This window comes from Mustelus asterias, chromosome 24 (genome assembly GCF_964213995.1).
Source record: "Mustelus asterias chromosome 24, sMusAst1.hap1.1, whole genome shotgun sequence".
Classification (NCBI taxonomy): Eukaryota; Metazoa; Chordata; class Chondrichthyes; order Carcharhiniformes; family Triakidae; genus Mustelus; species Mustelus asterias.
Genome location: NC_135824.1, coordinates 4,409,418 through 4,425,582, shown reverse-complemented (window position 1 = coordinate 4,425,582; position 16,165 = coordinate 4,409,418). Strand labels below are relative to the sequence as shown.

The 16,165-nt window shown below is 43.0% G+C and overlaps 1 protein-coding gene across 5 annotated transcripts in view; it reads right to left on the bottom strand.

Moving 5' to 3' along the window:
• morf4l1 (mortality factor 4 like 1) overlaps positions 1-16,165 on the bottom strand; it is a 102,646-nt gene that overhangs the window by 66,357 nt on the left and 20,124 nt on the right. For all 5 annotated transcript variants that reach the window (XM_078241211.1, XM_078241210.1, XM_078241209.1 and 2 more), the window contains exon 4: positions 713-799. In XM_078241211.1, coding sequence (XP_078097337.1) covers positions 713-799 — 87 coding nt within the window. The remainder of the gene's footprint in view (positions 1-712; positions 800-16,165) is intronic.

The following is a 16,165-nucleotide window of genomic DNA, read 5'->3' as shown; positions in this document are numbered from 1 at the left end:
CTAAACTAGCAGCAGTGGTGGATCAGAGTGCTGGAGTTTAGCCTGGAAGCCAGTGAGAATCAATCCCAGGTAACACAGTAGGAGTGCAGCGTGGAAAAGCCTTGGACCATTTTTCAGACAATTTCATTTTCCAGTATTTATTTCTCGTGCTCAGACACTTACTTTCAAGATGAAACCACAGGTAACCTTTACAGATAAAACACTCAGGGCAGGCGCCAAATTCAAAAGTTCTAGGTCTCCTAAAGCCACTACAGTGAAACATTAAGATCTTTGATTGTCATACAAGATTAGAAAGCTAGCCAGAGTTACAATACGCATTATGCTCAACAGCAGAAAACCATATGATATGATAACACATCCTTAATAGGAACAGCAATGTCCACTTTGAATGGAAAAATAATGTTTGCTTTAACTGGCATGGGAAGGTCAATCTTACTGTGATGTGAAATATCACAGCCTAAAGTACAAGCTTTGCATGACTCAGACAGCGGTATGATTTTTTTTTAAACGAGCAGATATCTTGATGGAAACAAAGCCAATACTATTTTTGTCAGGGTGACATAGGCTTGCACAAGCATTACACAAGTTGCCTCTCCCCAGTGTTCTCTTCGGCCTTCCTGAAAGCACTGACTTGTATCCCAGAAGCCAGTCTCAAGACACATGACTAACAGTTCCAATTTCCCGCTCGCCAGGCCTGCTCACTTATACTCACTGATTAGCCTTTTGTAGTTCCTTCTGCTTTTGCAGGTTTGTGTCCACATACTTCAGCACGCGGCTCTCCGGAACCCATTCATCCCAACTAAAAACCAAGAGAGAGAGTAATAAGACAAGACGGAATCACTAACACATTAGAAAATGTTCACAATTAAAACAGATATTAAGGTTACACATCCAAAGTTCGTTCTAGTCTTAACAAAAAAAAACAGGGAAGAAAAACAGATACAAACTGTAAAAAAAAAAAATTCAAGCAGCTGGGAGCTAGATAGGTAGAATATACTGTCAGTTAACTGGAAACAAAATGACTTAAAACCCACAAGAGAAGCAAAGCCAGTTCAGTTACTGTATAGCAGAGCACACTTTATTAAATTAAGCTGGTCTGTTCCCTAATTGAGTTGAACAAATTATAACAATGCACATCTTGCGGCCTTAAAGGAACGCACAAGATTCTAGACCATCCTACTTCAGGTGAATACATGTGAATTCACTCTATATTCAGCTTGGTAGTCATAAAACAAGGGCATCCTGAGCCACTTTGAGCAGTCACATGGCAGGCCTTTTCCAGGGTAAAAGCACACAATCGAGGCACTCCCATTTCTGACAATAACTCAGTTCCATCCCTATAGTAAAGGCCAGTCAACCACCCAAAAAAAAGTTAAATCATGCCTAAGCAGCTGGGCATTTAGCACTGGCTATCACGGACAATCTCATCCAAGAATAACACAACTAGGGCTTTCAGTACATATTCACATCCAAGATCATCCTTGAAGCTTCTACAGTACTGTTACACCAACAGAACCAATTTTACAGACATTTACAAACTCAAGATATCAAAGTAATGACTGATGCTTCGTATTCAAAAGGTTAGCAATTACTATTTTACACAACTAACCCCCCACATTGGGTAGATTACACTCAGGCAGCCACTGAGAATATTCCAGTCTACATGCTGTTTATTCTGGTAGTTCTTGCTCCTCAATGCGGTCAACAGCCCAGGTATCGCTCAAACACCGAGTCAGTGTAGCCCACAGCTGCATACTTCCTAACTTTCCAAAGCTGAAGAGGGCAAATTCCAAGCTCTGATCAGCAATCAGGAATATTCTAACTTTCCAAGGAGTATTCAGATGGAATCAATGGACACTTACACATGTATAATAATTTCTGCTACACACCAGAATTTCTCTAGCCCCTTCTCATTTTCTCCACTACCTCAGTCTCCATCAAACTCCCAATCTCAAGTTCCCAATCTCCTTGCACTATGGTCAGTGAATCTTCCGTTCCATCCAATGCTGTTCGCCAGCTCTCACTACACATACCATTGGGTCAGGCCTAATCACTATATTCGCCATCAAGCCTTCCACAACATATTAACAGCTTACCACAAGCATCCATCAGAGCTACTCAATCCTCGCCAACCAATTTTCATTCCGAGTTCCACTCTTAATAAGAGATGAAATGAAGTCGGTGTGAAAGACGATTTAAGCTTGGATGATGTAGAGTCCATTTGGGTGGAGATAAAAAAAGCACGGGAAAGACGACATTGGTAGTAACATATAGACCCCTAAACATTAGCCACACTGTAGGAAGAGTATAAATCAGCAAATAATTGGAGCATGTAAAAAGAATAGAGCAATAATTATGGGTGATTTTAATCTTCATGTTGATTGGATTAATCAAGTTGGAAAGGATAGCTATGACAATGAATTCATAAAGTGCATTAGGGATAGCTTCCTAGAGCAATATGTCCTAGACCCAACCAGGAAACAGGCTACCTCAGATCTAGTAATGGGTAATAAGGCAGGTTTAAAAAATTACCTCAGAGTAAAAGATCCCCAAGGAAGTAGTGACCATAAGGGCGAAGGACGAGGGGTGACCTGATAGAGGTGTATAAGATGTTGAGAGGTATTGATAGAGTGGATTCTCAGAGGCTTTTTCCCAGGGTTGTAATGGTTGCCACAAGAGGTCACAGGTTTAGGGTGCTGGGGAGTAGGTACAGAGGAGATGCTAGGGGTAAGTTTTTCACTGAGGGTGGTGGGTGCATGGAATCGGCTGCCGGTAGTGGTGGTGGAGGCGGATTCGATAGGGTCTTTTAAGAGACTTTTGGATAAGTTCATGGAAGTTAGTAAGATAGAGGGTTATAGGTAAGCCTAGTAGGTAGGGGCATGTTCGGTGCAACTTGTGGGCCGAAGGGCCTGTTTGTAAAAAAGAACAAAACAGCACAGGAACAGGCCCTTCGGCCCTCCAAGCCCATGCCGCTCCCTGGTCCTACTAGACCATTCTTTTGTATCCCTCCATTCCCACTCCGTTCATATGGCTATCTAGATAAGTCTTAAATGTTCCCAGTGTGTCCGCCTCCACCACCTTGCCTGGCAGCACATTCCAGGCCCCCACCACCCTCTGTGTAAAATATGTCCTTCTGATATCTGTGTTAAACCTCCCCCCCTTCACCTTGAATCTATGACCCCTCGTGAACGTCACCACCGACCCGGGGAAAAGCTTCCCACCGTTCACCCTATCTATGCCTTTCATAATTTTATACACCTCTATTAAGTCTCCCCTCATCCTCCGTCTTTCCAGGGAGAACAACTCCAGTTTACCCAATCTCTCCTCATAACTAAGCCCCTCCATACCAGGCAACATCCTGGTAAACCTCCTCTGTACTCTCTCCAAAGCCTCCACGTCCTTCTGGTAGTGTGGCGACCAGAACTGGACGCAGTATTCCAAATGCGGCCGAACCAACGTTCTATACATCTGCAACATCAGACCCCAACTTTTATACTCTATGCCCCGTCCTATAAAGGCAAGCATGCCACATGTCTTCTTCACCACCTTCTCCACCTGTGACGTCACCTTCAAGGATCTGTGGACTTGCACACCCAGGTCCCTCTGCGTATCTACACCCTTTATGGTTCTGCCATTTATCATATAGCTCCTCCCTACATTATTTCTACGAAAATGCATCACTTCGCATTTATCAGGATTGAACTCCATCTGCCATTTATTTGCCCACATTTCCAGCCTATCTATATCCTTCTGTAGCTTCTGACAATGCTCCTCACTATCTGCAAGTCCTGCCAATTTTGTGTCATCCGCAAACTTACTGATCACCCCAGTTACATCTTCTTCCAGATCGTTTATATAAATCACAAACAGCAGAGGTCCCAATACAGAGCCCTGCGGAACACCACTAGTCACAGGCCTCCAGCCGGAAAAAGACCCTTCCACTACCACCCTCTGTCTTCTGTGACCAAGCCAGTTCTCCACCCATCTAGCCACCTCCCCCTTTATCCCATGAGATCCAACCTTTTTCACCAGCCTACCATGAGGGACTTTGTCAAACGCTTTGCTAAAGTCCATATAGATGACATCCACGGCCCTTCCCTCGTCAACCATTCTGGTCACTTCTTCAAAAAACTCCACCAGGTCAGTGAGGCATGACCTCCCTCTCACAAAACCATGCTGACTATCGTGAATGAGTTTATTCCTTTCTAAATGCGCATACATCCTATCTCTAAGAATCTTCTCCAACAACTTCCCCACCACGGACGTCAAGCTCACCGGCCTATAATTACCCGGGTTATCCTTCCTACCCTTCTTAAATAACGGGACCACATTAGCTATCCTCCAATCCTCTGGGACCTCACCTGCGTCCAGTGACGAGACAAAGATTTGCGTCAGAGGCCCAACGATTTCATCTCTCATCTCCCTGAGCAGCCTTGGATAGATTCCATCAGGCCCTGGGGATTTGTCAGTCTTTATATTCTCTAACAAACCTAACACTTCCTCCCTTGTAATGGAGATTTTCTCCAACGGTTCAACACTCCCCTCCGAGACACTCCCAGTCAACACATCCCTCTCCTTTGTGAATACCGACGCAAAGTATTCATTTAGGATCTCCCCTACTTCTTTGGGCTCCAAGCATAATTCCCCACTTTTGTCCCTGAGAGGTCCGATTTTTTCCCTGACAACCCTTTTGTTCCTAACGTATGAATAAAATGCCTTGGGATTCTCCTTAATCCTGTCTGCCAAGGACATTTTGTGACCCCTTTTTGCCCTTCTAATTCCTCGTTTGAGTTCCTTCCTACTTTCTTTGTACTCCTCCAGAGCTCCCTCCGTTTTTAGCTGCCTGGACCTAACATACGCCTCTCTTTTCTTTTTGACCAGTCCCTCAATTTCCCTGGTTATCCACGGTTCTCAAATCCTACCCTTCCTATCCTTTTTTACAGGCACATGCCTGTCCTGCAGCCCTAACAACTGTTCCTTAAAAGACGACCACATGCCAGATGTGGATTTACCCTCAAACAGCCTCTCCCAATCAAGAGCTGCCAATTTCTGCCTTATCCCACTAAAGTTAGCCTTCCCCCAATCCAACACCTTACCCTTGGGACACTACTCATCCTTTTCCATCACTATCCTAAAGCTAACAGAATTGTGGTCACTATTTGCCACATGTTCCCCAACCGAAACTTTGAAGACCTGACCGGGCTCATTCCCCAGTACTAGGTCCAGTATAGCCCCCTCTCTACTCGGGCTATCTACATATTGTTCCAAAGAACCCTCCTGTACGCATTTTACAAATTCCTCCCCATTCAGAGTCCCAGCTCTCAGCGATTTCCAGTCTATACCAGGGAAATTGAAGTCTCCCACTACAACAACCCTGTGCTGTAGCTTTTCTATGTTCTATAACAGATTTGTTGAGAGTGAGAAACTGAAATCAGAAACATTTGGGCAGCACGATGGCACAGTGATTAGCACTGCTGCCTCACAGCGCCAGGGACCCGAGTTCGATTCCTGGCTTGGGTCACTGGTGTGTAGAGTTCGCACATTCTCCCCATGTCTGCGTGGGTTTCCTCCGGGTGCTCCGGTTTCCTCCTACAGTCCAAAGATGTGCAGGTTTGGTGGATTGGCCATGCTAAATTGCCCTTTAGTGTCAGTTAGGGTAATGCATGGGGTTATAGTGATAGGGCCTGGGTGGGATTGTGGTCGGTGCAGACTCGATGGGTCGAATGGCCTCCTTCTGCACTGTAGGATTCTATGATTCTACGAACTGTGTTTAACTTAAATAAAGGGAGTTACAATGAGGATAGAGTTAGCTAAAGTGGGCTGGGTAGATTAGCAAGAAAGACAGTAACCAAGTAGTGACAGGCATTTGAGTTAATTCATAACCCCCACCAAAAAAAAAAAATCACAGTGAGGAAAGATTCTAAGAGAAGGATAAACCAACCATGGCTAACCAAGGAAGTTAAGGAGAAGTATTAAGTTGAAATAAAAAGCACATAGAGGGGCAAAAGTCAGCGAAAGCCCCAAAGACTGGGATAAATTCAGAATCCAGCAAAGGAAGACTAAAAAAAAAAGACAGTAAAAAAAAGAGAAAATAAACCATTGGGGAAAACTAGTGAGGAATATAAAAACTGACAATAAGAGCTTTTTTAAATATATCAAAAGGATGAGAGAGGTCAAAGTGAACATGAGCCCATTAGAAAATAAATTTGGGGAAATAGTTATAGGGAACAAGGAAATGGCAGAGAAGTTAAACAGATATTTTGCACCAGGCTTTACGGTGGAAGATACTTCAAGCATCCCATTAATACTAAAGAATATGGGAGGGGAATTAAGTGCCATCACCATCACTAAAGGAGAATTATTAGACAAACTAATGGGCTGAAGGCAGATAAGTCCCCTGGCCGTTATGGTTTGCATCCTCGGATCCTAAAAGAAGTAGCTGCAAAGATAGCGGTTGTAATTTTCCAGAAACCCTTGGATTCTGGAGAGGTACCGGAGGATTGGTAAGCTGCCAATGTTGACAGTCCCATTCAAAAAGGGAGGGAGGCAAAAAGCAGGTAACCATGGGCCAATTAGCCTAGCATCTATTGTTGGAAAAATGTTGGAATCAATTATTAAGGAAGTGATAGCAGCACATTTGGAAAATCATAATCTAATCAAGCAGAATCAGCATGGCTGCATGAAAGGGAAATCGTGTCTGACTAATTTATTAAGAGATTTTTGAGAAAGCCTCAACCAGAGTGGATAGAGGGGAACCAGTAGATGTGTTGTATTTGGACTTCCAGAAGGCGTTTGACAACGTACCTCACAAAAGGTTGAATTGTAAGATAAGAGCCCATGGTGTTGGTGGCAGTATATTGGCACGGATAGAGAACTGGCTAATGGGCAGAAAACAGCAAGTGGTGATAAGGGGATCTTTTTTCAGGTTGGTAACCTGTAACCAGTGGGGTTCCACATGGTTCAGTGCTGGGACTGCAACTGTTTACAATACAAATGACTTGGAGGAAGCTAACAAATGTGCTGTAGCCGAAGTTTCAGACAACACAGGAATAGGTGGAAAGGCAAGTTACAAGAGGGTCACAAACAGTTTACAAAGAGATATTGATAGGATCAGTGGGCAAAAAGTTGGCAAATGGAGTGGGAAACTGTGAAGTTGTTCATATTGGAAGGGAAAACAGAGTATTATTTAAATGGAGAAAACCTGCAACACAAAAAGGGACTTGGGATACTTGTGCACAAAATACAGAAAGCTAGCACACAGGTACAGCAGGTAACCAGGAAGGGTAATGGAATGTTGGCCCTTAGTTCAAGGGAATTGGAGTATAAGAGTAGGGAAGTCTTGCTGCAACTGTACAAGAGACCACATCTAGAGTTTTGGTCCCCTTATTGAAGGAAAGATTAAAGTTTATTTATTAGTGTCACGAGTAGGCTTACATTAACACTGCAGTGCAGTCACTGTGAAAATCCCCTCGTCGCCACATTCCGGCGCCTATTCCGGTATACTAAGGGGCAATTTAGCATGGCCAATCAACCTAACTTGCACATCTTCGGAGTGTGGGAGGAAACCGGAGCACCCGGCGGAAACCCACGCAGACACAGGGAGAACGTGCAAACTCCACACAGACATTGAGCCAAGCCGGGAATCGAACCCGGGTCCCTAGCGAGTGCCCTGTGAGGCAGCAGCGCTAACCACTGTGCCACCATGCTGCCCTGTTATTTCGTTGGAGGCAGCTCTGAGAAGGTTCACTAGGATGATCCCTGGAATGGAGGGTTTGAGAGAAATTCATAGTAGGTTAGAGAAATTTCAAATAATCAGGGATTTAAGACACTAATAAAACTACCAGCAACGAGTGAAGTAACTTCAGATCAGACTCTCAGTCTAACAGGGGAACTGTTTACATGAAAACAGTATGAACACAGTAAAAGATTTAAATGAGTATGAGGTTTGAACAAGTATTTCTGATTCAAACATGTATCTTGGATTTTAAAATGTATTTTTGAAGTAATTGGACACTTTAGTCAATGTCGAGGCACCATGGGATGAAGACTTAGCACACAAACCACATTCTTTGGAACAATAAAACTACAGAATGCGCATAGTTTTATCAGCAAAAGTTATGAACAGTATGGTTCCCAAAGCCACTTTATGAATAGGGCAGTTCAAGCTGTCCTGATAAGACAGTTCTTCTCAGACGTGAGAATGTCAGCTGTCTGGTTCAGCCATTGACGCAAATAAGAATTGGTGTGAACAGTAACTTTGACCTTCGTAGTGAAGTGTCTGGGGTTGCTAAGCGACAAGGGGAAGATGCATCCAGATTGTATGGTCCAATGAAATCCCATGATGTCTCAAGGTAGAATGCAATTGGCTAAGGTATATGACAATTGCTAACAATGACTGATTTGTACTAATAATGATTGGTTCCCAACTACTGGAAAGGTGGGAAAAGTATAACTTGAGAAATGTATAATTGATCTGTTTGATGTATTGAAACCTCAGAGTGGCTTTTGAATGCTCCAGGCCTTCTGTCTTAGTGCGGCATTGGACTGCCCAATGCTCATTCTCCCATCGATCGTTGGTCACCAAGTTACATCTTTAACTGCGACACTGGCTTCGTGAGTCTTTGTATTAGCTGAAGTTTCGGCATTACTTAGTCTCTGAAAAGACCCTGCAACAGAGGGATTGTCTACGACGAAAGGTTAAATAGGTTTGGAATTTAGAAAAGTGAGAGGTGATCTCATTAGAAACATAAAGGATTCTTAAGAGGCTGGATCAGGTAAATGCTGAGGGGATATTTCCCCTCATGGGAGAGTCTGGGACCAGACGGCATAGTCTCAGAATAAATGGGAACCAATTTAAGACTGAGATAAGGAGGTATTTCCTCTGAGTTGAGTGTCTTTGGAACTCCTTGCCACAAGAGCTGCAGCGGCAGAGTCACTGAGTATAAGGAAGTTTGAAAGAGGTAGATTTTTGATCAGCAAGGGATTCAAAGGTTATGGTGAAGGGCAGGAAATTGGACGCAAGGAATGTTGGATCAGCCACGATCCTATTGAACGGCAGAGCAGGCTCGAGGGGCCGAACAGCCTACTCCTGTTTTTATTTCTTATGGTATTATCCAGTTGCCCTTGCTTTAACTATCATAGAATCTTACAGTGCAGAAGGCGGCCATTTGGCCCAATCGAGCCTGCACCGACAACAATCCCACCCAGGTCCCAACCCCGTAACCCCACGTATTTACCCTCCTAACCCCCCCTGACGCTAAGGGGCAATTTATCATGGCCAATCAACCTAACCTCTACATCTTTGGACTATGGGGGGAAACCAGAGCACCCGGAGGAAACCCACACAGACATGGGGAGAGCGTGCAACCTCCTCTCAGACATGCAGGAATTTAATAAATAAAAGAAAAATATTTGCCACTGAGTGGCTGGAGAGTCAGTGGCTACAGAGTGGCTGGAGAGTCAGTGGCTACAGAGCGGCTGGAGAGTCAGTGGCTACAGAGCGGCTGGAGAGTCAGTGGCTACAGAGCATATATTTAAGATAATCTAAAGAACAAAAGGAAGAGGTTGGGAGGAGAATTGCCCTTGAGCGGTAAAAGTTAAGGATGGGTTGGTCAAGATCATGACAGATTTTGCAAGAATAAAAAGAAACAACTTCCAGTAGCAGACAAGTCAGCAATCCAGGAAAACAGATTTAAGGTAACTGGCAAAAAAAAAAACAATTGATGAGAAAAACTAAATATGCGCAGTGCATCACTGCACACTGCCTGATGAAGTGGGAGAAGCAGAGATTCAACAATAACTTTCTAAATGAAAATTGGATAAATATTTGAAGGCACAAAGTTTGCAAGGCTATGGGGAAAGAGTATGACTAATTGGATAACTTTATCACATAGCTGGCACACACATGCTGGGCCAAGCCGCTTCCTTCTGTACTTATTTTTATTACCAAAAATTAATAGGACATGGGTCATCAACCAGAAACAGATAGAAGCAAAATGCGGAAGAGTTTTTGAAAGTATAAATACTTGAAAGCGACAAAAAACAGTGCTCGAGGAGAATGGCAGGGAAATGGGGATCAGTAGATAATTTCAGAAAAGTCAGTCAATGCAGGCAGAAGGCTTCTGCACTGTAAACGTTCTGCAAGACATTGTTTATCTGCATATGCAGCCATATACATACACAAATCCCTTTAAACCTGAGCTGCTGAGCAGATTTTTGCCATTACTCTATCACATGAGCTGTCAGTACAAGGCTAAAGCTGAACTGGGAGATTACGCAAATGAAAGATGATCCTATAAAACTATCACGAGTCACCTCTGTGCATTACAGACAAGCTTGGGCAAAATGGCTAACTCTTAGCACAGACATTACACATCATAAAGTAGCTGAGTTATTGAGAGACAACTTCACATTCCCATCATTGCATGTTGCTGAAATTGAAAATATATTGGAGTCATAAAAAAATGGTGTTCTTGGATACAAGGACAGAGCTGTAGATTCCACAACATGAAGCTGACCAGATTTGTGCTGCTCTTGTAATTGCAAGTTAAAATCACAATCAATTAAATTAGTGCCTTTGTGTTTTTTAGAATGTTCTTCCTAAAACCCCTCTGGCCCCGTCAAGTGACAACTTGGATCAACGAGTAAAAATCCACCCAAATCTTGGGGTTCAAACACCACCTCAGGACTTCAGTGCATAATACAGGCCGACAGTGCGGTCCTGCTGCATTCAGGAAAACCCAGGTCCCAACTGCCTGTAGACACTAAAAATCCAATGACACCATTTAAGTTGTTCAAGATATTGGCCAACATTCTCTCTTCAAACATCATCCAAAAGGATAATTGCTTTGAGCATTGTAATGTGCAATGCTTGCTAATAGACAGTACATCTTTCCAAATAATTGACTTGAAGCTCCTTTGGACATTCTGAAGATGCAAAATAGGCTACATAAAAAAAACCTCTCTTACTCCACATCTCTCTCCAAGCTTAAAAAAAATCTTCCCAACTTATCTCTACAACCATGCAGTTGGTCATCATAGAATCCCTACAATGCAGGAGGCGGCCATTCGGCCCATCCAGCCTGTGCTGACAATCCCACCCAGGCCTATCCCCATAAACCTACATTATTTACCCCACTAATCCCCCTAACCTACACAGTTTTGGACAGTAAGGAGCAATTTAGCATGGCCAATCCACCTCACCTGCACACCTTTGGACTCTGGGAAGAAATCGGAGCACCCGGAGGAAACCCACGCAAACACAGGGAGAATATGCAAACACCACAGTGACCCGAGGCCAGAATTGAACCTGGATCCCTGCCGTGTCATGCATGTATAATTTTAAGGAAGAATCAGAAGCGACAGTAGGCCCTTTAAATCCCGCACGTTGATACAATCTGAAAACAGATTTGCTAATAACTTTCAAAAAATTAGATAAAATATTGGAAGTGGAATAACTTGCATGACTTATGGGGAAGAGAGCAGGGGCAGTGGGACTAACAGGAGAGCTTTTTTTCAAAGAGCTGGCACAGGCACTATGGACCGAATCTCCCCTTGTTCACTTTGTGAAATGGCGTAAGGTGTTTCACTACACTTTAAAAAGTGATAAAAATTTACAAGTTATTGCAGTGGCAGCACGGATTTTAGTGGATCATTAAAACCAGGTCACCCAAAGCAACCTTAAGTTTTCTGACTTGCAAATAATTTACAGTAGTGAATAAAACATTTCAATTTGATGGCAAGATCAGTTAAAGAACCCTGCGGTAATAAAAAGCAGTACAGGTTGAAACATTTATCAACAGTAGTGGCAATCTGGCACTGCATTAGACAGGGGTCAGTCTCACAAGGCCATCTTCCCTCAAATATTCAAAAATTCACATTAACTTAAGGCATCGCATATAAAATAGATCAAACATTACAAGATGCTCCGGGTGCTCCGGTTTCCTCCCACAGTCCAAAGATGTGCGGGTTAGGTTGATTGGCCAGGTTAAAAATTGCCCCTTAGAGTCCTGAGATGTGTAGGTTAGAGGGATTAGCGGGTAAATATGTGGGGGTAGGGCCTGGGTGGGATTGTGGTCGGTGCAGACTCGATGGGCCAAATGGCCTCCTTCTGCACTGTAGGGTTTCTATGATTTCTATGATTCTATGAAGATCTGTATTAATATCAGTAGATTTTGAAATTAATTCAGAGTTTTTCCACAAGCTCATTTCATGTTAATTTAGCTTCAACCGAGCAAATCTTGTTCCCTCCTCCCCAAAGACGCCAGAACTTAGCGCCACAGAGCCAGCAACCTCCACATCCAAGTGGCCATTCTTCATGTTGGATAGTGCATTGGTAGGCTAGTTGGCCATGAGGCACATCACACTTAACCCAATTTTGATTTCAGCTCCTGGTTACACATGTACATTAACCAGCTAGGAGTCAGAAATACTCCGAATTGGTTCCCTCCCGAATTCATAACTAGGTTAAATGTCGTGCCCCTACAGCTGAGACCATCTAACATAGGAGCTGAAAGGGGAACATTGTGCATTCTCTCCAGTGCGATATTTATATTTGGAAGCAATTCAATTGATATTCCCAATATTTGTATAAATTTCATAGATTTAGCATCAAGTTATTGCCTGTCTCTGTATCTATGTTACTTTTCTTGAAAACAATCTTTGCAGGTTTATATAGTTCCAGAAACAAAAACAAAATAATTCTGTGAACCAGCATGAAAAACAATGACATTTTGTTTTAGTCTTAAAGCAATTCTGACTAATCTTTACAATACCTGCAATCTTGAAGATACCACACACCTAAGCTGTTTGAATAGGTGAAACAATAAAGAATTACATATTTAGCATTTTCTCTCATTAACCTAACCTATAGTTTGTTGTAAACATTGCACATCTTCAGGACCCAACTCTATCGGACAACGGCATTCACATTTTGTTGTTGAAGCAAGCAGAGATGTGGCACTGTGACAATTCATCAATTTTGGGATAAGTGAGGGCAACATCTGATATTTGTTCGGGGGTGGGTGTGTGTAAATTGAGAGAAATCACTTTTGCAATGCTGCCTAATTCAGTAAATGTTGTAAACAGTATTTTTTTTTTTTGCAGGTTGTTCATTGCTCTCTTTTAAATAGATTTTTAAAAATCAGTGAAGCATCTTACTTGCAATATAAAACTCTCAAGAATGAAAAATAAAGTCATGAGTTTCAGTAGTCACGATTTTTCCTTTTACAAATTTACATGCTATAATCTTTGCTGATTTAACTGTCAATCCACTTGAATGCTTTGAGCAAGCTACAATTTTCCAACGTGTACAAATCATAAGCTGAAATACAAGCAATTTAATGTTTTAGTTTTCTTTCTGGAGGTCTCTTTCTGTCCCCGCCAGCTCAACAAAGTCTATTCACTCTTCTGGAGGTATTCTGCACGGGTGCAGTTCCAGTTGTCGCACCCCTCAAGTGCTTATATCGCCCAAGGAACCTTTGCACACAAGCTGAGTGTGCACATCAACAGATGCATCAGTGCAGAGATCAAACCTGTCCTCGGTCCAAGTCTAGTTGTATACCTCAAAAGGGTCCCTGGACAGTTATCAAGAATGAGGAACAACATTCCCTCCAAACATTTTATTTTTGATTTGGACCTATTCATTTTAGTATGCAGGCTCTTTAGATCTTTCACATGGTAACCAAAATACGCTGACTTGTGTTCAGACTACGTAGGAATCTCTGGGTTGCTATGCAGCCATACAGTTTAGAGGGAATGTTGATACAGAACACTGATCACTCCTATTTTTCCACACCCTCAACCCAATTTGAGAATTCTCCAAATGCTGCCATCACTCCCAACACCTTCAAATCAGCAAAGATCTCCTTCAAGTCTCCTCGTGCCATTCTTTCATCAAGACGACAAAGGTCAACAGAGCCCAAACCAGCCACACTGGCCACAGAAGAGCTATCAGAGTCCACTCACCCTTCACTCTACCTTCACTTTATAGAGCACTTAAGGCCAGTCCTATGACTTAACGAACATCACAAACCACTGGAGGAGAAACAATTACTGAAAAAAATTGACACAACCCACTGTTGATAAGAAAATAATTTAGTTTGCAAATTCTAGAGTTCTGGTGGCAAAATCAGATCAACATACAGATACGGTAATGTTCTTGTTCAACACCTGGATCTTTAGTTACAGCAGATGCAAACCACATTCATCTACTGTGCTGCCTGATGTGCTGGGAATACGTCCTCTAGAAATTCAGTAGCACAGAGACAAATGTTACAGTAACAGGACTTGACAAGGATATTTATTGCTGGCTGATAACTGCCATTAAAGAACCACTCTCATATTACCACTTAGTGGGTCTGCGATTTGTACACAATTTGTGACAGCTGATAAAACATGGCAACACCATAACTATTTTTAAAACCAGAGTCTGGCTTGCGGAGGTGCCGATTAACAACCAGCAGCAACTAAGGCAAATCTTCTGAAGTCATTCAGTTTAATTTACCCAACTGTTCCATTTCTCTCCTGTTGAAGGACTTTTCAACCTTCGAATATTTGAGCTTTCTTCTGGTCTGTGTTTATGTTCTAATCTGTTCAGTATCAATGGCAAGGTAGAACAGGAATTCTGCAGTGAAATTTTCACCAACATTTACTAAATTATTGGTCACTGTAGAGATCTATGAAGTTTAGAAATAGCTGCTAGCATAAATGTTTTGGTGCTGGCCACTTTGATATTAGACAGCTTGTCTTATTGAGCAAAGATCCTGACTTTTCTAATCAGTGCACTTTTTAAACAAGGCGAGGACTAGTGAGCAAGCACTACTGTTTCTGCCTAAAATAACAGAGCCAATAAGATGCTCTGACCTCCAACTTTAAAACGGACAATACAATAGATCGAGTATTCTTTTTGAGCAAGTGCTGCCTGTCAAACACAGACATTTCCATCGGTGGGGACTACATATAGAACTCCTCACAACAGGTTAGGCAACGAGAAACCCTATCATAACTGAGACAAGATAATGAAATCATGCATGCCGATTTATTTTTCTTTATTCATTCATGGGATGTGGGCTTTGCTGGCTAGGCCAACATTTACTGCCCATCCCTAATTGCCCTTGAGAAAGTGGTGATGAGTTGCCTTCTTGAACCGCTGCGGTCAGGGTGGTGTAGGTACACTCACAGTGCTGTTAGAGTGGGAGTTCCAGGATCTTGATCCAGCGACAGTGAAGGAACGGCGACATATTTCCAGTCAGGATGGTGTGTGACTCAGAGGGGAAGTTGCAGGTGGTGGTGTTCCCATGTGTCTGCTGCCTTTGATAGTGACCGTGGGTTTGGAAGATGCTGTCTCAGGAGCCTTGGTGAGATGCTGTAGTGCATCTTGTAGGTGGTATACACTGCTGCCTCTGTGTGTAGTGGCGCAGGGAGTGAATGTTTGAAGCAGGGGTGACAATCTAGCGGCCTGCTTTGTCCTGGATGGTGTCGGGCTTGTGTTGTTGAAGCTGCACTCATCCAGTTAAGTGGAGAGCATTCTATCACATTCCTGACTTGTGGCTTGTAGGTGGTAGACAGAGTCTGGGGAGTCAGAATTCACCGCCAGTGCACCGATGTGGTGAATTCAGAGCATTCCTTCCCAGGTTACAAACCACTACAAAATAAATGTGCCATCAGAGGATTTAAAGGCCAACATTCACAATGCGACCAGACCCTTTTTTTTGTGAAAGTCAGAGGAGAGTTTCAAGTTTAATACTGTGGCCTTCTGGAAGGCAGGTCCACCACATTCAGGCAAATTCCTGCACAATCAACTTTGATGGGCTCGCCTCAGGGTATGGATTACCTTTGCGACTCAAAAGGCCAATACTCCACTGAGGACAAAGAAAACACTTCAATGACACTCCGAAGCTTTCCTTGAAGCACAGTGACATTGACCTTATTGGCTGAGAGAAGCTTACTACCAGTCTGAATGGCACATTGTCCATTAAGCTACATCATGCTTCTCGTCCCAACTTAATGATTGAAGCAGAGTAGGAAAGAAGAGGAAGCAAATCCTGCACTCTGGCCCCCATATGGCCAAAGGTCTGCAGGTTGATAATTGGCCTACTCAGTCACAAAGACCCACAGCAGAAATCTACAACCCTAAGCAGATATCATCCTTAATTATGGGAAGGCG